Here is a 25,839-nt window from a genome sequence, read left to right as displayed (position 1 = left end):
TTGCATTAAAGGAGGAGTTCACCCAAAAAATGACTTATTTTCTATCAATTGCACACCCTATGAAACCTTGAATTCATGGATTTTTTTTTTTTTTTTTTTGGCATTCCTAAGCCAATAATTTGATGACCGGGTGTGTATCCGGTAGGAGACACAAATAATCTACTTTGTGTCTCCTACCGGATACATTAGCCGGTAGGAGACGGGAATCAAATTATTGGCTTAGGAATGCCACAAAAACTAAAATAAATCCATGGATTCAAGGCTTCATGGGGTGTGCAATTGATAGAAAATAAGTAATTTTTTGGGTGAACTACTCCTTTAACTGTTCAACAATAGGGGGGAGCGGAGGTGAGCTGCGAGTGTCGTCAGTTTAATAGCCGCCCCTCCCCCCTCCCCCTCCCCCGTCCCCCGTCCCCCGTCCCCCGTCCCCCGTCCCCCGTCCGCAGCTCTACCAGTTCCAAGCAGCAGGCAGACAGACAGACAGACAGACAGACAGACAGACAGACAGATAGACGGTATCACAAGGTTAATTCACTCATGCAAACAGTGATGTGACTTGCAAACGACAAAGAAGTGATAGAATACCGATCGCGCAAGTGTCATCATTCCTTTCAGAATAGTACACCACAAAAAAAACGCTGGCGACCTAGGCCGCTGCCTAGATCACCTACAGTATATGGGAGCGCCGGCCCTGCACGCACACACGCACACACACAAACCGACAGTAGAGGAAACCCTGCAAGGCACCAACCTGCTCATTAGGAGCAGTTAGGGGTTCAATGTCTTGCTCAAGGACACTAACCAAGGAGAAAAGGTGCTCCTTTAAGTACAATACTTGAGTTAAAGTACTCAGTTACTGTACATTACACCAATGGTTCTCAAACATTTTCATGTCAAGGACCCCCCCAAATTGACACATATTAGCCAGCGGGCCCCCATTTGAAAACCCTTTCAATTTCACGCACCCCCATTTGATACCATTTTGATCTCTGGGACCCCCTATCTACACTGTAGTATCATCGGTGTTCATTTAACTCTGAGAGTGTACAATAAAGGATCCATTTGGAAGTGGTGGAAAAAGTACTAAAATTTTGTACTTTTGAAACCATGCAAGGCACCAACCTGCTCATCGGGAGCAATTAAGGGTTCAGTGTCTTGCTCAAGGACACTTCGACACTAACTCTGGGGGAGCCCGGGATCAAACTCGGAACCTTGCAGCTCCCATCCGGCCACTCTACCCCTGAGCCACTGCCGTCCAAAATGCACCATTCTTACTTAAAGTACTCATTATGCAGAATGTCCCATTTCACAAGTTAAAATAGAAAAGGTTTTAAAAATAGGAGATCTAGAAGCTCACAATGTGAGCTTGTAGATCTGCTATTTTCAAATAGCTGAAATATATATAGGGCTGAAGTGGTTGACGTATGTTTTGTAATAATAATCAAAATCTTCAAAGTAACTAGTAACTAAAGTTTTGAAATAATTGTAGTGGAGTAAAGGTACAATATTTGCCTCTGAGATGTATTGGAGTAGAAGTAAAAGTATTGGAAATTGGAAATACTCAAGTAAAGTGCAAATACCTCAAAATTGTACTTAAGTAAATGTACTTAGTTACTTTCAACCACTGCCATTTGGTTCCATTTGTACACTCTCAGAGTGTACAAATATAAGGGTCCAATTGGTTCCTACTTCTTAACTGTCAATCATTTAGCTGGGGACCTCCTGGAGTCCCCTCAAGGACCCCTCGGGGTCCCCAGACCCCACTTTGAGAACCACTGCTTTATGCCACTGGTCGCTGTGTTGCAGAAGAAGAGCGTGTCTCGTAAGGACCAGATGACGGAGGCCAGCTCGGCTGGCGAGGCCATCCAGAAGATGCTGGAGCGCAAGAAGATCTCCAGTAAGATCAACTACGACGTCCTCAGAGGGCTGGACATGAAGACCAAGTCCTCCTCTCCTCCTCCAACTCCCTCCCTTCCTCCATCCTCCTCTTCCAGAGGAACACGAGGAGGAACCAGCTCTGAAGGCGTGAGACGAAGGAGAAGCTCCAACCGACGCAAGAAAGCCAACGACACCGCCATCCTGGGACTGGCAGCGACCACTGGAAAGATGGGGAAGAGGTACAAGTACTGTTATGGTCATTATACTAGTATTAGCAGTGTTGCCAGATTATGTGAGAGAAATAAGCAACCAGGTCTATGAAAACAAGCCCAAAAGAAGGCTAAGGCTATTTGAAAATAGCTGATCTACAAGCTCACAACGTGTGAGTTTGTAGATCTGCTATTTCCAAAAAAAAGAAATCTTGAAGGACAAAAAATAGGTAATTTAAAAAAAAAAAAATTAACAGATGTGGGGTCTGCGGACAAATGCATATTAATTTGGGGGTCCTTGACATGAAAATGTTTAAGAACCACTGGCTTAAACAACATTAGGAAACAAACACTTTAGAAACAAGCCCAAATGACTGCAACCCGCAACTACCGGTATTTACATGCTACTTTACATGTCCGCTTATAATAAGAGGACATGGCAACACTGAGTATTAGTAGTCACGGTAGTAGTAATAAGTAGTCGCCCTGGGTGATATGACTTCATCACGATTATTTCAACCTTAGCCGATAACGATTAATGAACATAAAAAAAGAAAATAATAGATCTACAAGGTCTTGTCGATCCAACTTCTACTCTCTAGCTCCGTTTGTGACCTCTCCTTTCGCCGGGACTCAGTCCCATGTTGTCGTTAAGATCCGGCTGAGGCGGGGCGATCGGCTCCTCAATTCTTACCTATTCCTGTATCATATAAAAAATGTAAAGTTAGTCCCGGTTTCCTACAGATAGTTCCGACGGTCTGGAAAAATGTATCGATGGGTTGAAGCAACATTTTAAACTGGGTTTTATGCCTGCCTGTGCCAAATTCAACATGGAGGCATGTTAAGCCGTCTGCCCCAGTCTGTAAGCCAGGCAGAGCTAAAAACACTGATTTCAAGGTATGTTGTCATTGAAGACATGCTTCCTATCAGTGGTGTAAAGTAACTAAGTACATTCACTCAAGTACTGTACTTAACACTTGGGGTGCCAAAACCGTAAATCTACGGTTTTGCTAAAAGTGACGTTAAGTGCCAAAACCGGGAATCTACGTGAAATCAATATTTTTCGTTTTTTCGTTTTTTTCCACAAGGGGGGGTTAGCGCAGCTCTGGAATCACCCACGGTGACTCTGAGAAGGAAGGGACAGATGGATCACAATGCCAAAAAAAACTGGCTCCCGTCCGCTCCCATTCTATCTCCTTGCAAAAAAACTCCATATTTCCTTAACTTTTTACAGTGGGGAAAACCACTAATTTTCGATCCGAGATCAATCAGCCATGGTGACTCGCGTGAGAGATGTTATTGTTCCAGGCGTTAGCCAGGACCATCCACCATCGTGCACGCATATATTGTTTACAATCGGGTGCTCGTTGTGGAGTCTGCAGCTGTAAACAGCGTAGCGTTACAAACGGTGAGATCTCTGGCACTCAACATCACTTTTTTAATACAACTCTGGCACCGAATGTGTTAAGTAAAATTTTGAGGTATTTTTTACTTTACTGGAGTACTTCCAATTTTCAGTACTTTTACTTCTACTCCACTATATCTCAGAGGCAATGAAAGAGAGCCAGGCTCCTGTCCCCACCTTCCATCCCTGGGCCTGGCCCAGCCGGCCCCAGGGAAACAGAAAGGAGACCACCGGTTAGGGGAAGAACAACCAGCCAAAGCCAGTGCCGACGTCCCCTGACCATAGTCCCACCTAACCCAGACCATACATGACACCCCAGGTGCCACTATGGTCGAGCAAGGGCCACAGAGGCCAAAACCTCTGTCAGGGTTACACACCGGACGGCCAACGGCAATAACTGCGTCCCTAAGGGACATGCATCACCGGGCCGACCATCACCGGTCCTTCACCGACCCCTCACGGGCCAGACCCACAGGTCCAAGACCCGGGGGGATTCGTGAAACACCTCATCTCCGCCTTGTCTCAGAAGATCTCTGAAAAGCGGGAGAGGCCAAGGTTCAGCGTAGAGGAGAGGAGCGATCTCCGACCTCCACACCCCCCATGCTGGAGCCACCAGCAGGACCGTCCTGCCACGGACCCTGACCCGCTCCAAGATGGACGGGATCAGTTCCAAAGGTGGGAAGGCATACAGCAGAACGTCCGGCCAGACGTGCGCCAACACGTCCACCCCCAAGGAGGAATCCTTGTGATTCAGAGAAAAGAATCGTGGACACTTTGCGTTCCCCCTGGACGCAAACAGGTCAATCCGAGCCCGACCGAACCGAAGCCAGATCAGCTTGCCACCTGCGGGTTGAGAGACCACTCCTCGTACCGAAGTTCGCCCCTAGACAGCAGATCCGCTCCGCTGTTGAGGAGACCCGGCACATGGGAGGCGCGTAATGAGGCTAGGCGCAATGTGCTCCATAGCGTCAGTTCGCGTGCTAAATTGTCCAAAACAACAGAGCCCAGGCCCCCTTGTTTATTGACATCGTCGTGGTGTTATCCGTTCTAACCAGAACATGACATCCCACAATACGGTCCTCGCACCGTCGGAGGGCGAAGAAGACCGCCAACAACTCCAAATATGATGTGGTATACCTTCTGAGCAGAAGTCCACACCCCCCTGGCTGAGTAGGCTTCGTGGACAGCCCCCCAACCTGAGAGGCTAGCGTCTGTGGTAACCACTTTACGTGACACCACCTCGCCCATCCTGACTCCACTGGACAGGAAGGACGCCTGTGACCACGGTTGCAACGTCGTCACGCACCAGGGAGAGACCACCACTTTTCAAAACTTCATGGTGTGCGGTATCTTAAGACTCCGCATCCACCTCTGAAAAGGTCTCATGTGGAGTCTCCCCAGCCGGATCAGGTGTATGGCCGAGGCCATGAGACCTGCAGCCTGCATGCATCCTGTACGCAACCTTGCGCCCCACACATTTTTGGAATCCTGGGATGGGGGCCCCGACTGAAGCCCTCGCTGCCTCCATTGGCTGTTCCAGGCCGCACCTGGAGATAGCCCTTCGCAGAACTGCCGACACGGTCTCGGGAGGCTCCCTCACCACGCTAGGAGCCATCACCCACGGTGTTGCTGGTGCGGGAGCCTCCATCCAGGCAGCTGCTGCAGGCGCGAGGATTTCCGCTCGCGCCGATGTAGGTACGAGAGGCCCCGGACTGGACCTCGGGGCCTCTCGTGCCCGACGGAGGGAGGGTCCGGCCTCCACCTCGTCCTGGGAAGCCTCACCTATCCCGGCGTCCTCTCCATCCGAGCCTCCTGGCGTCGGAGTGTCGCCCCAGGCGAGGACGGAGAAGGAGGGGGAGGAGGAAGGAACGCAGTCCCCGGCCGGTAGCCCACTGGCCTCGGCTGAAGCTGCGTGGTCCGGTGTAGGCGACGGAGGAGCCTCTCTCTGGACTTTCCTCCTGGCTCTGCTGGATCGTGGCGCATCCTGCGGTAGGCCTGGCCCAAGGCCCGTGCTTTCCACCGACGCCGTGTGGCCTGTGGCTAGGCCAGCGTCGGTGTTAGCATTGCTGCTGGCGGCCGCCAGGCCCTGGGCCCTCCTGAGGCGGCACTCCAGCTGGTGGACCGTGAAGTCATCACAGGGCCTGCATGCGTCTTCGTCGCCCGCGTGGTTCAGGGCGAGCCACGCATGGTTGGGCCCCAGGCACAGGATGCACAGCCGATGGCGGTCGTCCGCTGCTACTGGTAGGCCGCAGCCCGTCAGACCGCAGACACGAGGCGCCTCCATCTTCTTTTCCTCCAGTCACCACGAGGCAGGTAAGCGCAGCTAGGCTAACCCAACCTAGCATACGCTTGCCTGTAGTCTGGCTAGCGGCGTTAGCTAACTTCTTAGCTCGTGGAAAACTGAGAGGACAGGAAAAGTAACGCGGGAGAGTTTTTTATCTAACAACGATAAACTGTAGAAATAACGAAAACGCCCGTAGAGCGACACTGGGTGCCCTCGCTATGGGTTTAGTTGGGATTCGTCGAAGTTTATCGCGGTTGCTAGTCGTGTTGTCTTCAGGACTCGTGCGCATTCGCTGCTAGCAGAGTGAAGGAAGAGGACGAACCTGGTGACGCAGGGTTTTTTATAACCAACCGGTTTCCGGTTTGCGTCACAGAACCCTGTCCAATCGAAGATTGTTTCCGGGAGCTTATTTGTTGTGCTCTGTGCCATCGCCAAGAGGGCGATGATATCCCATAAGTAAGTTTCTTACAAGAAACGAAAGAATAACTTTAGTTACTAGTTACTTTGTAGATTTAGATTATTATTACAGAACACACATTAACCACTTCAGCTTGACACTAACACCTGCCCGCCTGCCCGGGGCAGGTAAATAAAATGGTAGGGCAGGTGAAGTTTGCTATCTGGTTGCCCCACGGGCAGGTGCACATGTTGTCTCTCCAGCTCTTTTTATTTAACAGAAAATGCCTTTTCGAGTCAGGATACCAATTTTATCGAATCAGGACAGAGAACTCAGACAGGATACAGATTAAACAAGTGAAATTGGAAGTGATGACACAAAGAAATGAGCATGTAAAATTGGAACTGGAACATTATAAAAATGAAGCTGATAAATGGGTACTCTCTCCTGATTGGCTGAAATGGTGTCACCTAACTGGAAATTTATTTTCTGTCTATCAAAGAGCTGGAGAGACAGAGAGACCCCTGTTACTGAACAAACACTCTATAGCAATGAGTACTATCAGAATATAGAGCTTTAACCCATAACAAAACCCTTTTTGTTTTAACCAAAAAATATCACTTACCCTACCTTCAACCCATAGTCATATTCATAGCTATTTAGATATTTGGCATACATATTGAGGTATGACATTTTTTATCGTGCAGCCCCATAATTCGCAAGTAGAAAGTAAAAAAATAAGTGTTTAATTGAATGGTAATTCAAATTTAACCTATCATTTTATAAAGGACGATTTACTTTTCGGGCAAGACCTGTGTAGAAACCTGTGTAGAAAATGACCTGTACTTGCCCGACGGGCAAGTGCCTCTGAGACCTTGGTGTCAACCCCTGCCTATATACATTTCGGCCATTTGAAAATAGCTGATCTACAAGCTCACAATGCATCGCAATGCGACGCATTGTGAGCTTGTAGATCTGCAATTTTCTAAAGATTTTTATACATTTGAAAACTTGTGAAATGGGACATTCTGCATAATGAGTACTTTTACTTTTGTACTTTAAATATATTTTTATACCAATACTTTTGTACTTTTACTCAAGTCAATTTTGAATTCTGTACTTTTAATTGTAACAGAGTACTTCTACGTTGCAGTATTGATACTTTTACTTAAGTAAAACATTTGAGTACTTTTTCCACCACTGCTGTACACACAGTTGAGTCATAGTCATAGTGGTGTTGTGTGCACCACTAGTTTTCATCGTAGTGAGCCCTAGTAGTCAACCAACAACAGGGTATGTGGTTGGGTGTTAAGAGAACAATTAAATGCTACAAAGTAACTAAGATAGCAGGTAAACAACGAACCTAGCATCTGTCTAAACAACAACATGCTATCTAAATAACATTTTGTACATTTGAAACTATAGGATACCAGGTAAACCACCCCCTAGCACTCACCTCTTCAGATCCACCCCCTAGCACTCACCTGTTTAAATCCACCCCCTAGCACTCACCTGTTCAGATCCACCCCCTAGCAGCCACTCACCTGTTCAGATCCACCCCCTAGCACTCTTCATCCCTTGTATCACTTCTTCTATAAATGTATAATAGAAAGCCTTCATTAACCTGTTGTTTAGCCATGGATTAATAAAGGCTTTTTTTGGGTTATTATTGTTAAAGGTGAAGAAAGTGCAGACATTTTTATTTTTGTTATAATAAGTGTTAAATAGCTCTTTATTTTGATAGTAATCATTGCTATAGAGTGCTTGTTTAATAACAGGGGTCTCCCGTCTTTACATCTCTTTAATAAACAGAAAATGCATGTTCAAATCAGGATACCAATTTTATCCAATCAGGAGGGAAAACTCATACATGATACAGGCAAGCAAGTGAAATTGGAAGTGATGACACAAAGAAATGAGCAGACATAATTGGAACTGAAACAATATAAAATAGAAGCTGATAAATGGGTACTCTCTCCTAATTGGATTAATTTGGCAACCGCTACGGCAACGGTCCAGGCCGAGCTTTAACCTTTCGGAACAAAAACAAAAGAAACAGTACTTTTAAGGGCCGTATCTTTCCTTTATTTAGTTTTTTAGTTTTCTTTTTTTTTTTACATTATGACTTGAGTTGATCGTTTACTTCCTACTTTTTCCCACAGACTCCGCCCCCTCATCTCCACCTCCCAGAAGAAGAAGAAGGTGAGTTCAGAATTATTATACTGTAGAAATATTACATTGTCTGTTACCATTGCAACGCTGTGGGCAGCAGTGGCTCAGGGGTAGAGTGGCTGGGTAGAGTGAACTGGAAACCACAAGGTTCCCAGTTCGATCCCGGGCTGGGGCGCTCCCCCGGAGTTAGTGTCGAAGTGTCCTTGAGCAAGACGCTGAACCCCTAATTGCTCCCGATGAGCATATTGGTGCCTTGCATGGTTTCCTCCGCCATCGGTGTGAATGGGTGAATGGCACAATCAATGTAAAGCGCTTTGGATAAAAGCGCTATATAAATGCACCATTTACTGTGCTTCACTCACATTCACAAGAATAACCATATTTATAACCCCCCCACCACACACGCACAAACACACGTTTCCCTCCTTTTTTTGTGTTGCTTTTTACCCCGTTCTCTCACCAACACACAGACGTAAAGGGTGTTCAATAGCACTGATTTATGTAAAAAAATGCAAAAGCGGAAAAATGGAGTTAGCTGGTTCCTGCCGGACCGCAATGATATATAAAGTATACTAATATATAGTGAAAATTGTAGATTTACAAGCTCACAACACGTGTGAAAGTCTGTCTGTGTGTGTGCGTCAATATATTGTCACATTCAAAGATGTATAGTTATTTGTCCCTCTATCTCTCTCACTCTCTCTCTCTCTCTCCAGCTTGAAAACAACGTTGTCGTGACAACCGCCGTGACTCGGCCTGCACCGCCGAGTCCAGCACAGGCCCCACCCACTGAGCCTCTGGCTCCGCCCACAGACGAGCTGGCCAATGAGGAGCCGGCTGAAGAAGAGGAGGAGGAAGAGGAGGAGGAGCCATGCGTCAGTGCTCTGAAGCTGATTGGACAAAATGGTGAGAGAGGAGGATCTTGGGTAAAACTTCATTTGAAGGGGTATATTCACCTGTTTCCTAGGCTGTGTGTTTTCCACTTCCTGTCGATTTCATTGGATATCATTGGTAATCTCATAGATATAGAAACCTAGATACCTCATTGGCCTCTGCAGTTCATTGTAGCCACTGGTATCTCAATACAAGGCTCTTCCGCAGGGCTGTTTGACTACTGACCAATCACATCGCGTTAGCTACTGGCCAATCACTGACTAGTTGCTGCGCGGCTGCCTCTTAAGAAAAGACCCGCCCCACCTGCCTCTGATTGGCCTACCGAACGCCCCCTTCTGTGACGCACATGGAAGTTTCCAGCTTGCCCTGCTGAAGCGGAAGGAAGTGGAAGGCTAGCCCAAGCCTTATATGGGCTAGCCCTGCGGAACAAGGAAGCGCGCCCGAGATACGAACGCTTCAGAGCCGAAGGAGGCGTCTACCTTTATATGTCTATGGGTCATCTGACCAGTTTCATTGGATTTCATTGGATCAAATCGACAGGAAGTGGAAAACACACAGCCTAGGAAACAGGTGAATACATACATCTGTATATTTTTTATTTCTACAAGCTCATCTACAAGCTCATAGTGCGGCACTGAGTGCCGCGCTATGAGCTTGTAGATCTGCTTTTTTTTTTTTTAATCATGACATTTTTTGCAAATATTTGAATATATACATTTTTTAAAGCGAACATGTTTAACTCAAATCTGTGCTTCTGGGGATTCTACAAATGTCTTCTAAATGATCCTAACTAGAGATGCACCGATTAATCGGCCGCCGATTAAAAAAGCCGGTTTTAGGTCACACCGGCTGGATCGGTGCTCGGCCGGTCACTGTCATAAATTCCGATTTATGCCGGTCAAATTGAAACTGCGTTGGCACTGCGCAGCAACAGCAAGATGATCAAAGTCGTGCGAGTCGACTCAGTAAACATTAGCAAGAGAAGCCCACAGATGGTGCTGATTACCATTGAAATATAAGGATACATATATTGAATATCTATATAATATGGAATATATTATATTCCATAATGCTGCGCACAGTTATAGCCTAGTCAATGTAGTGACTGTCGGTTCGTCAATCACGGGGAATTTAAAGGCATTAAGTGCGTCACCAGGCTTCTCATACGGTCCATGCAAAAGATGTTGTAGACTATAGAAAAAATAGCCTTTAAACATCCCTTTTATTGTAGCCAGTTGCAAAGAAAAATCACCCCCTGACTCTCGTTACATATGCTGTTGAAAAGACAACTTTGGAATGGACGGGTGGTGTGTGTGTGTGTGTGTGTGTGTGTGTGTGTGTGTGTGTGTGTGTGTGTGTGTGTGTGTGTGTGCATGCGATGCGTGTGCACGCACTTCTCTCATACAGACAGTAGCTGCTCATTCCTCCTACCTGCAGAGTTGCCTCTTATTCCAAATAAATTACTAGGCGCCATCTGAAAAGTCCTTAATGCTGTAAACAGCTTCCAACAACAACTCTAAAAGACGTTGTGATGTGATCATGATATCATATCAGCCATCCACACCGCCCCACACACACACACACTTAACACATTGATTGCCAAGATCGCATCGATGCGTTCTTTCAAATCCATCGCTTGAATGCCAGCAATTCGAAAGAACGCATTGATGCGTTCTTTTGAATTTTCATTGTTTAATCTGTGATCGCACGGCTCTGTTTATTTCTCATCAGCACTTTCGTTTTCCACTTACGTCACACTCACCCGGAGCCGGATGTAAAAAAAAAAATCATTTCCGGGTCACATTGTTTTTCTCCGGTCATTTTCGGCCAGAATAGGGAAAAACACGGTTTTTCACACGGTATAAAAAACGAACGGACAGCTCAACTTCTATTTTCTTTGGTCCGGGTGAACAGTCATCGTCGTAGTGTATCACATCGTTTTCAGGCCGATCAGCGGATCAGGGATTGTCGAGCTATGTCGAGATATGACGTGGGCCTGTTTGGGAGGGGGCGAGCGAGGTGATTAATGTGTGGATTTGCTGCTCTCTACTGGTGGAACTGTCGTATGTGCTTAAAGGGCAAGACCACTTTGGTAGAGGTTTGGGTTGTGTAGTTACCTTGCCATGATGTAACTCTAAAGGTGGGCAAGAAAAAAAATAAATGTGCTCCATTGATTAGAAATTGATAATTCAAAATATGCTCCTCATTGACTTACATTGTACGGTAAAACAGCTCTCAAAGTCACTCTTTTAGCACATAAACGAACGCAAACAAAGTTGATTCAGACAATATAGAACATCACCAAACCCAGTACTGTTTTTCTTTTTAAATAAAAATGTCAACTTCCTGTTGATTTTGCCATTTTTAATAAGTAGAAAACCTGGACTGGATCAGCGGATCCGGATCCAGATCTTCAAATAGTAAAATCAACAGGAAGTTGACATTTTTATTAAAAAAACAAACAGTACCCACCTTTGGAGTTACATCATGGCAAGGTAACTACACAACCCAAACCTCTACCAAAGTGGTCTTACCCTTTAACACCACAATCAGAGAATTTATTTGAATGAAAAATTACAAAATTAAAAAATTAAAAAACACGCAAATTGCTGGCACAGGGGTGAGTACATTATGAATAAACAATGGCAGTCAATGTGTTTAGCTCTTTCACTTTAAATGTTTTTCAGAAAAAAAAATCTTGGAACGGCAAAGTAGGGCATTCATTTATGAAAGAAAATTATTTAACAAAACAGCTGAACAACCCGGCAACAAGATAACTATACGCCGTAAATGTGTAGATACAAGGTTTCACACGTACATCGACACACCTACAGTTCAGTGGGACACTTTTTGTGTTTCAATCTAAATACAAAGAATATGATAAATCAACTAGAAAAAGTGCTCCTCGGAGCACAGGTCTCCGCCAGGTCAGGTACGTTATTGTGGCCTCCTGGTGGCGCTATAATAGGCCAATGTGAAAAGGGTGCCATTTATTCTTAGGTCTTTCACAGCAATCAGACACTGCATTCATGATTTGAGGCATTTTGTTCCAAAAAATTGTTTTGCTAAATTAGACCTGCTGGTGGCGCTATAACAGGCCAATGTGAAAAGGGTGGCATTTCTTCCTCGGCCTAGTGGGAATGTGCGTGTGAAAATTCACGGAAATCGCAAGCTGCGTGCATAGTTTGAGGCTTTTTGTTCAAAACGGACCAATCCTGCAAACTTTGGAAGCCAACCATAGGCAATGAGGATGGAATATGGGAAATCGGACAGATTCGTGTTGATCACATGACTATAGAGATACTTTGTACCGATTTGCATGACGTTTGGATAAAACGTCATGCAAAAAAAAAAATGGGTTTTGCACAAATCGGCCTCCTGGTGGCGCTATAACAGGCCCATGTGAAAAATTGGGGCAGAGGTTCTGAATTGGCATCCAGGGAGTGTGTGTGCATAGTTTCGGAGCGACCGGGCCAACGGTGCCGGAGATTAGCTGCTAACACACAGACAGGACGGACACACGGACGGACACACACACGGACGGACGGACAGGGGCGAAAACATACTCTCTCGCCATGCCTTTCGGCCTGGCAAATCTTTGAATATATATATATTTTTAAAGCGAACATTTGTAACTCAAATCTTAGCTTCTGGGGATCCCTGGAACATTATATTTTGAGATGGGGGTCCGCGACATGAAAAAGTTTGAAAACCACTCATTATAGCAACATACGTTTTTAGAAGACATTGTAGAATCCCCAGAAGCAAAGATTTGAGTTACAAATGTTTGCTTTAATATATGCTTGTATATCTGCTGTTTTTGAATAGCCAAAGACATCTAAAAATGACACAGATGCTTTCCCGGTCTTAATGGGTTAAATGAGCGGTTTGGTTCAATGAGTTTATCATGTTCTTGTTCTCAGAGTACGGATGTGAGGCTGAAGAGGAGGAGATCTTCTAGAACGCCCCGGAACCTCCTAGAACATCCCACAAAGCTTTTTACAACCTCCTTGAAGTTCCTGGAACATTCTACGACCTCCTTAGAACGTCATCGGTCCTTTTTAGAGGCTTGTAGAAGCTCAGGGGACCTCGATGGCCTTGATTTGACCTTTTCCCTGACGTGTCCTCCGTCCCGTCCTCACGTAGAACCCAGAGACTCTGGAATCAGGTCACGAGGTTCCGTTTGGTCCACCCTGGAGGTAGACCTCAAACCTAGACCTTCTAGACCAGTGGTTCCCAAACATTTTAGCTCGAGACCCATTTGATGTCTTCCCGGGACCCAAATTAGTGAAAATAGTCGCTCTACAAGCTCACCAAACGTCGCAATGTGACATGTGGTGAGCTTGTAGATCGGCTATTTTCACTACTTTTTAATAGTTTTAACCATTTATGGAATTTCTTAGATTTTTTATTTATTTATTCAATTATTTTGAAAAATTTTAGATTTGTTTTTATGGAATTGTCTTTTTTTTATTTGTTTGGAAATCTTTTGAAATAATAACGTATATTTTTTAAATATAGGAAACCAAAAAAATATATATTTACTTTCGCCCCATAAAAATTGGTCCGTGACCCGCAAATGGGTCCCGACTCGGTGTTTGGGAAACAGGGTTCTAGACCCTAGAATGTAGAAGTCTAGAATCTAGACTTTCTAGAACCTACAGTTAGTCATTCTAGAACCGTGTCAGGGGCCGCGGTGTCCGCAGAAAAGCTTTATGTTCAGTGGAGGAGCGCTTTGTATATCATGCGGATATCATGCGTTGCGTCGAGCTGTGAGCTTGTCGATCTGCTATTTTCAGCGAAAGCTTTCCCCACAATAACAGAAAACAGAAAGGACCTGAGGGACTCCGCTCAACCATATTAAGTGGATAATGACTGAAAACCAGGCAGCTTGTAGTTTATATCTCCTCATGTTTAGTTTGTATTGGGGGGAAGAAAAACATATTGAATGGACTGTTTCATGTTAGATCAAATGTTTATTTGGTCTGGATAAATATTTGTTATGATACAAAATATGAATGTATTTTAATGTCTTTGTTTTATTTGTTTTGAACTTTTGGCTGTTGACCTAGTTGTGTTTATGTATTATATCATATGAATTACACTGGGTATAGTTTGAGAGTACGTTCACTTTACATGTCAGTCGTTTGTCTGATGGTTCTTATCCTGAACAAAAGGTAGAGTGCCTTGCTCAACTGCACCTCAGTAGGAAGCACTGGCTGTGTGGGGTTTGAACCTTTGGTCTTTCAGTTGCAGTACAATGTCCAACACACTTGAGTTCAGTTTGAACATGCATTCCTTTGAACCCCAAATAAAAGCCATGTTAACAGCCATTCTTCTTTACAACCATTCTTGAGGTATACAGTAGAGAGGTATGGTGGAGTCTCCATTACAAATAATAATATTACTGGAAATGTCTTGAGCCCAGAAATGTTTTACTTTTGTTATTAAAATGTAATCTATAGTCCTAGTGTATGTTATTCAACTTTGTTGTTAGTTGTTGTTGTTTGTTGTTTGTGTTGAGCAATTAGCGTTATTAACACATTCTCTGCCAAGTATTAATTCATCCTCCACTGCCAGAGTTTTTACCTTATTTTTACGATCCACGGAGAGCCAGAGAAGCCACAATGTGGACACAGATGTAAAGAAAGGTTGTCTGGGGGGAGGGGGAGGTTCTCGTCTATCCACCGGAAAAAAATTTTTTTTTACAGTGATCGTCCGTTCTGTTGTTATCGGCCGTTGAATATGGCTTGTTTTCACCAAAAAAAGAAGAAATCCGAGCTAGATGTGTTTTTCTACATCTCATAACACGTGGACGGGATGACGTCCATTCCTACTCTAGCAGTCAAGGGGTCATTTTTTAAAGGACGCAATGTGTTAAATGATCTACACCATGAATTAAAAAAAAATATTTGATATTTAATATCATATGGTGTATGTCCCTCAAACCTTTTTCAAAAGGTTTGAGCCTAAATCATCACTCAGATATACTCATCCCAAGTCAATTGTCTCTGGCTTATACAGCACTTTCAGCTGCAATACCAAAACGTCCTCTTGGCAGCGGGGGGCTACTGAGCAATTCTGTCTGGCCAGCATCAATGCAATGGCAATGCAAGTGATGTCACTTGCATTGCCATTCTGAAATGGCCTGTTCAGACACGCCCATTCTGAAAATCTCTGAAATGAGAATGAATGACTGAATGTTAAAATAAAATATTTTTCACCACTTTCAGACACTGGGGAGCCCAAAAAATACCCCCCCCCCCAAAAAAAAAAAATGAAATTCATGGTGTGGCTCCTTTAACATTTTATTGGCCAATAAAAGTCCAACAGGACCGAGTGGGGTATGCTTTGGGTATGACATTTTTTTCTAAAGGTGGTTTTAGGTCATTCAATGCCTTAATAACACATTCCCAACTGCTGACCTTCTTTGCTGACCTTTGAGCATTTTTCAGAATCAGGTAACTTTATTGACATGGGCTTTTGGAGGTACAAGCACAGCTATCATTTCTATGGCCATCTTGCTGATATTTTAATACGTAGAATAATGTTATAATGACTGAGGCTTGCAAAAGAACATGTTCTGATATGTACTCAAGTAAAGACTATCATCTATCAGGAGGTAGAAGTGATCAATAAATGAGCTCCCAGCTCAGGAAGTGGTGCCGTGGGATTCTACACATGGCCATCGATCACAAAGGTGTCCCACATCAACATAATGTGGACATTCTGATGAAGGAAGCATGAGCAGAAAGTAGTGGTGAGCTAGACAGATGCATGGAGAACCAAGATGAGTGCACGCTCTCATCTGAGGTCAACCTACTGAAATGGAATGATAAAGTAACCATACAGTATATACAGGACGGCTATTTAGCTATTTTTGAAACATTTGAGGGTCCTTGAAATGAAAATGTTTGAGAACCAGTGTCTTAGCTGGTGTGTATTTCTGAAACTATGAAATGTAGCACTACCCCTTTAAGGCCAGGGGTTGCAAAAGGGGTTGCCAGGTTTGCGGCCTTCTGTTTGGCCAGAAGCCTGCATTTGGGTTTTGGTGAAAGACTTGGAGGCTTGAGGGTATTCAGCCTAATACTGGGCAAGGAAACTTGTGAACCAATGTTAATGCTTTTCTAAGTCATTTTTGGCAATATGGTGACATGTTTTAATGAGTGGCATTCTAAATCGTCTTTACAGAATTGCTCATGTTTCAATCTAAACCAATCATCACTGCTCATGTCTAAACCTTAACCAATCATCACTACTCATGTTTAAACCTTAACCAATCATCACTGCTCATGTTTAAACCTGAACTAATCAGAAGCAGAATAGGGCCTGTCATGTCTGTGCCGTTATAAATGCTTGCTGTTAGTGTTGCCATGTCTGCTCATTATAAGCGTTTTTGGGCTTGTTTTTCTGTAGAGTTTAATATTGGTAAAGGTAGTTGTGGGTTGAGTTTTTTTGGGGCTTGTTTCTAAAGTGTAATTGCTTATTTGGGTCTTGCTCCATAATGTTGTTTAAACCAGTGGTTCTCCCAAAATAATACGTATTTGTCCACGGAGCACGGACCCCCATCTGAAATCATTTTGTGGCAGGGACCTTAACTTTATTCTATGTTCTAAGAGTTAACACATCGAGTGACATAAACGGTCCGGACCGTTTTTGAGGATCCAAACGAGAAGTGCCGAAAACGGTCCGGACCGTTTTTGACCCAATTCTATTTTTATACGAGTGGCCCACGTGGGGCGCTAAAACGAAACTTTGACATCACCCAAGGAGTTTCTGAGAAGAAGAGGCTGGATGTGGCTCCATGTCAAAAATCCTTCCGGTCGGCGTTTTCAATGTTATCTCCTTGACTAAAAGCTTAATATCTCCATTTCTTTTTAACGTGGTGGAAACGAGCCGTTTTCGATCGGCGATCACGCTGCAATGGAGGATCGCGTTGGAAATATTATTGTTCCAGGCGTTAGTCGGGACCCTCCGCCGTCTCGCACACACGCTTTGTTTACATGCACTTCCGCGTCGGGGCTTCTACAGCACGAAACGTATAACGCAAGTGGATGGAAGAAATGCAGGCACTCAACGTATAATATTTTAATAAACCTCTGGCACCCAATGTGTTAAGTTAAGGCAGTGGCGTAATTTGCATAGGGTTGCTGGGTCATGAAAACCCATAGCCTACGCGGGATTTCACTGTAAGGGGGCCCCCCTGCTCTGGCGAGGTTGTTTATTTTTTTTTAGTTCCTCTTAGCACCAAACGGCGTGGAGAAAGTGAAAGAAGACAAGACCGAAACTTAGAAGCAACGGCTGCTGAAGGAGCGCTAAAACAGTGAAACACCCCCCACCCCCCCCCCCAGGGGGGCCCTTTTGATCTGAAAACCCATGCGTAAAAAGGTGTGTTTACGCCACTGAGTTAAGGTGTTTCGTCTACAAAAGTTTTGGACCAGTTTTTACTTTAACTTTCTATCTATTACGCCTCCCCTCTGTCTGTCTGTCTGTCTGTCTGTCTGTCTGTCTGTCTGTCTGTCTGCCTGCCTGCCTGCCTCCCTGCCTGCCTGCCTGCCTGCCTGTCTCAGTATGTTTCTCTCTTTGTGTCGAGCCACTTTGTCTCTCTCTCTCTCTCTCTCTCTCTCTCTCTCTCTCTCTGTGTGGGGGGCAACACTCTTGGAAGTCAGAGCAGGACAATAAACCATTATAACTAAATTAGATTAAACTTTTTCATACTTTTCATAGACTTGTTGACAGCACTATAATCAGTGTTGTGAAAATTAATGTTTGTTTGTTTGTTTGTTTACACATTATCATGTATATTAATATGTTCATATTCATGTTAATGTGTATTTAAAGACATTTAACCACTTAAACCCTCAATACTTAGCAAACTTTACCTTTGTCTCTGTACTTGGTCTGCTCTTTTGCCCCTCTACACCAAACCTATTTGCCGAAAATAGCAGATCTAAAAGCATTATGAGCTTATAGATCTGCTATTTTCGCAGAATGTTCCCCCCAGAATAGGGATGCTCAGGTTCAAGTGGTTAATGTAAAAAAAAAACAAGAGCAGAGATTTATGGCAGGGTCTGAAAATTATCACTGACTTCAAACCCCCACCTCCAAAGAAAATGCCTTATCCCTGTCATTCCCTGATGAGCTAAATCAATCCCCCCCCCATAACTTAATGCCCCATTTCATCATAGTAGAGTGTCACTCAAAAGTGGTGAAAATAGCAGATATACAAGCTCACAACGCCTCACGATAAGACATGTTGTGGACTGGTAGTTTAGCTCCTCAGGGGTCTATTCTTGGCCCCTCTACAGTCCCTCTACAGATCTACACACTATTGTGTATTGTATTCCTAGCATAAAATATGCTATATCTCACATGACATAATTCCAACTTATGCCAATAAGTTGTTTTCGGTAACACTTTACTTAAAGTTCAGGTCTATAATGCATTATAATCGTATATACAGTATAGGCATATTGTGGTTGACCTTATCTACATTTACATTTACTACATCGTGGTGGCACCGCGATCCATGATGGACTTCTTCTTTTTTTTCACTTAAATTGTATTATGTTTTCAAGAACAAAACACATAAAACAAAAGAAAAACAATAGACATCACATATGTTGCCAAACATCATCTTATATAATAATAAAATAAAATAGAATAGAAGGAGGGCACAGGTGCTGTTCAATGTCAATAAACGATAGTACATGAAAACTGTATATTTTTTGTTCAAAAGGTTTTAGCTCGTTCAATTCTTACAACAACCAGTTTCATTTATATCATCTCACACATAGTACCTTCTCCCTCGATCGTCAGAAAAAGAAAAAGAAACCATATATACACATATATGAATATATATATATTTAAGAAGTCATGCGTTGTGTATATACAGTACATGAGTATGTATGTCATGGGTTAAGTACTGTATCAAGACCAAATACATATATTTATTTGAAATAACTATCCTATTCCCTAGACCTCTTGTCGCTCATAATCAATCCATTTCCCCCATTTGTTCTCAAATATCTCTTTCTTCATCCGCAAGTTAGCAGTCATCCTCTCCATGTCATAAATCTCAGAGACTACCTGAAGCCAATCTTCCGCAGATGGAGATTCCGTCTGTAGCCATTTACGAGTAATCTGTCTTTTCCAAATTATATGTATCTTTCAGGGCCTGAAAGCTCTGTAACGTGTTTTTTTCCATTATTTTATAATATGATGTAATCCCCTTGTAAGACCAACATTTGAACCTCTGATCTAACCTCCCTGGCTTAAATGCTGTATCATAGGCCACCCATCTTAGTGTTTTTGATTGTCTTTCTATTTTTAACTGTTTGATAATATTGAACCAAGTCTGTAATGTGAAAGATGTAATTAGATCTAATTTATCTAAGTTAGGTTTGGCTAATTGTTTATCTCCTAACATAGCTTGCAATGGGATATCCTGTTCATTCATTTCCATGACTTTCCATTTGGCATCTATATTATCATCACACCACAAAGCCACATATCTAAGTTGGGCGTCGTAGTAGTAGTCTCTGAGATTTGGTAAAGACATGCCTCCCTTTTCCTTACTCAGTAGTAATGTTGCATATTTTATTCGTGGCTTTTTGCCATTCCAAATGAACCGTGAAATTTGTTTATCCCACTCATTGAATTGTTTGGGTGAACATTAACTGGTAAAGACATGAACAGGTATAATAATCTTGGCAATATATTCATTTTGATAGTTTCGATTCTCGAGCTCAAGGTTAGTGGGAGTACGGACCAGCGACCAAGGTCATTTTTTATTTTAGAGTTAATGGGGTTATAATTCTTGTCATATATATTATCAAGATCTAAAACCCCTAAATACATGATGGCCTTTAATTTCCAATTGAAAGGAAAGTCTTGTACTATATTAATCCTTGGAGCAAAATTAAAGGGTAAAACCTGTGTTTTTTGAATATTCAGTGGTCCCAAGAAGGTCAAAGAGATGTGGGAGGCACTGATCAGGATTACTCAGATACAGAATTATATCATCTGCATATAAATAACACCTTATGATAACACCTTTTATGTCGTTATTTTGCCTAATAGCCTGCGCTAGCGGTTCAACGAAAATCGCGAACAGCGTTGCAGATAGCGGGCATCCCTGTCTTGTTCCACGTGCTAACGTGATGCCATCTGTAAGTCGCCCATTCACCCTTATCCTAGCAACTGGTTTAGAGTAAAGTGCTTTTATACAGTTAATAGACTCCTCGGAAAAACCAAATCGCTCCAACACCTGAAACAGGAACTGCCAGGAAACGCGATCAAAGGCCTTTTCTGCGTCTAAACGTGTCAATAACAGCCTGGTTTGTTGCTTTTTAACATGGTGGAGAACATGTAATGTACGTCTAATATTATCTTTAGTTTGTCTCCCTCTGACAAAACCTGTCTGGTCTTCATCGATCAGTTCTGGAATGAAAGAGCTGAGTCTTCCAGCTATGATGGAGGCATAAAGTTTATAGTCCTGATTTAAGATGGAAATTGGTCTATACGAGCCACATAGTTCCTTATCTTTACCCTCTTTCAGTATTACTGAGATCAGAGCTTGGTCCCATGATGGAGGTATAGCTGCATTTTTAAGAGTCCAATTGAAGGAGGCTAAAAGAAGTGGCTTTATTTCCTGTTTAAAAGCCTTGTACCATTCTGCAGGTAGACCATCACTTCCCGGTGTTTTGTTGTTCTTAAGCCTGCCTATAGCTTCATCTAGGTCTTCTTCAGTGATTTCCCTTGTCAAGTTTTTATTTTGTTGTTTCCCAATGGAGGGTAAATCCAATGAATTTAGAAATGTTTGCATATCTCGAGTGTTTTCTTGAGGTGGTTGGGTGTATAATGTTTTATAATAAGACTCAAACGACCTCTCTATTTCCTCTAGGTTGTTAGAAGCCTTCCCTGTTTTGGGGTCTTTAATTTTATTTATAGTATTCAGAGAACGTGCCTTGCGTAATCTTCTTGCCAACAATCTTGTGGCTTTTGGGCCTGCTTCATAATAATTTTGCCTCAGGTATTTGTGTTTTTTCTCTATTTCTTCTTTATATATTATATCAATTTCTTTCCTTACACCTTTAATCTGTTCCAGTAATTGAGTTATGTTATTTTCCTTATGTTTTTTCTCTAAGTTTTTGAGTTTCTCTTCCAATGATTTTAATTTATGTTCTTTTGTTTTTTTTAATTACAGAACTAATTGCAATTATTTTTCCTCTTGTCACTGCTTTCAAACAGTCCCAAAGCATGCCTGGGTCGACCTCACCATTGTCATTATTTTCTATGTATGTTTTAATTTCGTTTTTTATCTGTTCAGATATTAATTTATTGTTAAGTAGGCCCGTATTCAGCCTCCAAATTGTTTTCCTGGGTCTACTATGTAGCTTGAGATATATTGCTGAGTGATCTGATACATCCATAGTCCCAATAGTGCATTCTTGTATTCTGTGCCTATCAGTATTATATATAAATATATAATCAAGTCTTGCGTAGACACCATATGAGGCTGAATAGTGGGAGTAGTTGCGATCTAGCGGATGAAGATCTCTCCAGAGATCCACCAAGTCATGCCTCCTCAAGCAAACTCTTAAACATTTTAACTTGTGAAGTTTGAACCCTCTTAAGACTCGTAGTATCTTTTTGACGGTTCAGTGCCATGTTCATATCTCCTCCAAATATAAGTATGCCCTGTGCCTCTGTGTCGATTAATTCAAATATCTTTCTTAAAAGTTTCTTATTTTATCCAGGAGGAACATAAACGTTAAATAAAGTAACTAGACTGTTATCTATCTTACAGCGGACCAGAACAAATTGACCTTCCTTATACCTAATCTCTTTTAACAACTCAAAGTTAAGGGAGTTGTGTATCAAAATTGAGACACCTCTTTTGGAACTTCCCTCAAAAGAACTATAATAAGCGTTCATAAAACAATTTTTTTTAGTTTCTCATGTTCGACCTGAGATAAGTGTGTCTCTTGAAAAAATATAATTTCGTTTTTTTCCCTCTTCATTTTGGACATTATTTTACTCCTTTTAATTGGATTATTAAACCCATTGACATTTAGTGATACTAAATTGTAATCACGATACATAACATTCTAGAAAATTCTTGTCTGATGTTGGCAACAAAAAAGTGAGAACACACAGGTTCAACATGAAAAAAGACAAAAGGAAACTTACCAATATAGAAAAAACCTAAATAGACCTCCAATATTGTGGTCATATTATGACCAGCTGACTCCTTAGTCAGTGGAGAATATCCCACTACTAGGTGGGGCTCTTGGCTAGTACTTCTGGTGCAAAAGGGAAGGGGTTTCCCTCACTGACTAGCCCTACTCATCTAATCGATAGGATCCCAGTCAGTACAAAATAAAATGTTTTTAATAGGAAATTATAATTTTCATAATTGTCTTAATCAATAACCAATGTGTATATTTAAAAAAAAGGAAAGAAAAAACATGATCTACAGAGGAGATCCTAAAGTTCAGTAGATACAACACAACCTAAGATATTTTTTGTATTATTATAAGATAAAGTTATCAACTTCATATAATATAATAATTATTTACATAACAAAAATGCCCTGATATAATATTAACACTTGTTTATACATCTTTTGGTGTCTGAGAATTTCAAACAAACATCACTTTTGTATTTATCTTCAGTCATCAGCTGTTTTCTAATCAAATTATGTTATAGTATAAGCCACATATTCAAGTGGATGTTTTCATTGTATAGATTTATAGCAAAACAATCATCGTGATGTGTTATCATTCTCAGGCATCACTGTTTTATCTAGGCTAATTACATTTCAAAACGGTAAACAAATCAAGTTGGACGTTTATCATTCATTCGTGTCGTGAGTCGTGACGTTTGATACTTGCTCAGGCTCAACTTGCTGCCTTTGGAATTCCTTCAGTCTTTCCCTTGCACGATCCAGATTGAAGGCGGAGCCCTTGGCTCGAGGGCTCGTCTTTTTCCAGTGCGGTGATTGGCCGAGGCGACGTTCCCATGAAGTGTCCGCTCCACAGGGGATCTCCCCCACAGTGTAGCCTCTTTTCTTCATGTCCTCGGCTGCTTCCTTTGCTGTGACGTAGACGCGGGTCCCGTTCGCCCATTTAAACCTTAATTTAGCTGGATAGGGTGTTTGAAAGACTATTTTCTTTTCTTTTAGGATTTGCTTGATTTTTTGTATTCTTTGAGCTTCTTATTCACTTCAACTGGATAGTCATGCGAAAAGTTAACATTTCTGTCTCCATACTTGATCTTCTTTGTCCAGGCTGTCTTCAGAATCTGTTCTTTCATGGTGAATTGTTGAAAGTTGAGAATAATGGACCGAGGATTCTGGCCTTTTTGCGGTTTTGAAACCAAGGACCGATGTGATCGCTGTATGCCTAACTCCACGTCTGCTCCAAGCTCCAGCTCTGTTTTCAAAAAGTTGGTTTTGAATGTAGACATGGAGTTTCCCTCAGCATCCTCCTCTATACCGTAGACCCGGATGTTATTTCTACGTCCTCTCCCGTCCAAACTCGTAAGCTGGGTCTGGAGCAGCTCCTGTTGCTTCAATGAGTGCAGAAGCGCATCTCTCAGGTCTGTATTCACCGTTTCAATCTCAGACACTCGTTGTTCGATCTCGCTCACTCTGGTGTTTTGGGCTTGAATGCCGGCTGTAGTTTCTGTGAACTTCTGGCTTATTTCAGCCCTCATAGTATCAAGCTCAGCGCCCCCTCTGTTTTCCTATTGGCTGGGCTTTAAACAGCCATAACTCCAGTTCCCAGCATGTAACAGGCTCGGAACATGGAGAGTAGTCTAAAGGGACAAGCTGTAATTGCTTAAGCCCCATCCCCTCTGTCTTCCTATTGGCTGGGCTTTAAACAGCCATAATTCCAGTTCCCAGCATGCTAAAGGCCCCAAACTTGTTGGATGGTCTTACGGGACATGTTGTAATTGCTTAAGCCCCCCCCCCCCCTGTCTTCCTATTGGCTGGGCTTTAAACAGCCATAATTCCAGTTCCCAGCATGCTAAAGGCCCCAAAGTTGGTGGATGGTCTTACGGGACAGGTTGTAATTGCTAAAGGCCCTGCCCCCTCTGTCTTCCTATTGTCTGGGCTCTAAACAGCCATAACTCCAGTTCCCTACATGCTACAGACCCCAAACGTGGTTCCCAAGTGAAAAAATAATATGTTTTTCTATACTAAAAGTATACTTTTAGCACAAAAAGTTTGCTTTTGTCAAAGCATACTAAGAGTGCATTTTTGGCCCATATATATTTAGCAAATATAATCAGAGTGCACTCAATATATTCTACAAAGCTCATTAAATGATAACATAAATTAATTTGTAATTTAGCACATTTGTTAAAAGTGTACTAGAAAAAAAGATTTTTTTTTTTTTCAAAAGTCTATTCATATAATGTTTAATTTTTGTTTCAGTCAAGTATGTTTAATTTTAAATATATTTTAAATGATTATTAAGTGCTTTTACAGTGTATTCATAGCAAATTATCCTCAATATGCACTTATTTTAAGATATGCTTATAAAATGTATACTTTTCACAAAAACTATTTAAAATATATTCAAATATATATTTTGGAAGTATGTTAATGGCTATTTTATTGAAGTTTTACTTAAGTACTACTTCATAAAAGTACACTTTTCATCAGTGCATTTATAGTATAAGGCTGACAAAATATACTGAAAAAGCTATACTTAAAGTTTGCCTAATTTTTAAGTATACTATTATGTTCCTGGATGCTATTAGTAATATACTTCTTAACATTATCCTTGTAATATACTTGTTTTAAAGTGCATTCAAAATATATTTCTAAAAAGCACATTAAATACTAACATAAATTAATTTGTAATTTAACACATTTTTGAAAAGTGTACTAAATAAAAAAAAATGTTTTAATTAAATGAAAAAGTTTATTCAAAAGTCTATTCATAATTATAATGTAGAATTTTTGTAGTAGTACTTAAGTGAAACTTCAATGAAATAGGCATTAACATACTTACAAAAATATATACTTGAACATAATAAATAGTTATATAGTATATTATATATAGGCATTGTGGTATCTGAAACCACAGACTTCACTATATTTGGTAAAGGTTCTACTGCACTTTTAGTTGCCAACAACACCATATTGTAGTTAATAAGATGTTCCAGAGGCGTGTATGAATGGTTGAAGAATGGATTGAGGCATCACTCCAGTCAGTGAGGTTACTTGCTTCCGATTTATTTCATAGTTCAAACAGAGTACAAACAGCTTTCATATGGAGCCTCAGCTCCAACCAACAGCCTCCCGGCCTTGGAGTAGCACACACACTAAGTTTACATTTTAGTCAATCTTTATAGCAGTGGTCACATTTAGAAAAAGAGGAGGTACATGTGTGGGTGGGTCAGCCTTGAAAGGTGAGACCCCACCTAGACAAACAATAGATCACACTTTGAGTCCCTGATTCGATTTGCAACTGTATGAGCCAGGAAGGGGGGATGGAGACACAGGCCTAGACCTTCTGCCTCCCAGGTAAAACAAAGAGAATGCTAATAGTACCCCCCACCCAGGTCAGGGCCAACAGTCACC

General features: G+C 42.1%; 1 protein-coding gene across 3 annotated transcripts in view; it reads left to right on the top strand.

Annotated features, from left to right (window-relative positions):
- brf1b (BRF1 general transcription factor IIIB subunit b) overlaps positions 1-14,703 on the top strand; it is a 95,186-nt gene extending 80,483 nt beyond the window's left edge. For all 3 annotated transcript variants that reach the window (XM_080452296.1, XM_080452298.1, XM_080452297.1), the window contains 4 exons: positions 1,807-2,117; positions 8,336-8,375; positions 9,062-9,251; positions 13,163-14,703. In XM_080452296.1, coding sequence (XP_080308422.1) covers positions 1,807-2,117; positions 8,336-8,375; positions 9,062-9,251; positions 13,163-13,200 — 579 coding nt within the window. In that variant the 3' untranslated portion in view covers positions 13,201-14,703. The remainder of the gene's footprint in view (positions 1-1,806; positions 2,118-8,335; positions 8,376-9,061; positions 9,252-13,162) is intronic.
- The last annotated feature ends 11,136 nt before the right edge of the window (positions 14,704-25,839 follow it).

This window comes from Gymnoscopelus braueri (genome assembly GCF_963280865.1).
Source record: "Gymnoscopelus braueri genome assembly, chromosome: 16".
Lineage (NCBI taxonomy): Eukaryota > Metazoa > Chordata > Actinopteri > Myctophiformes > Myctophidae > Gymnoscopelus > Gymnoscopelus braueri.
Note: the sequence above shows the minus strand (reverse complement) of the source record. Positions and strands in the feature narration are given on the sequence as shown.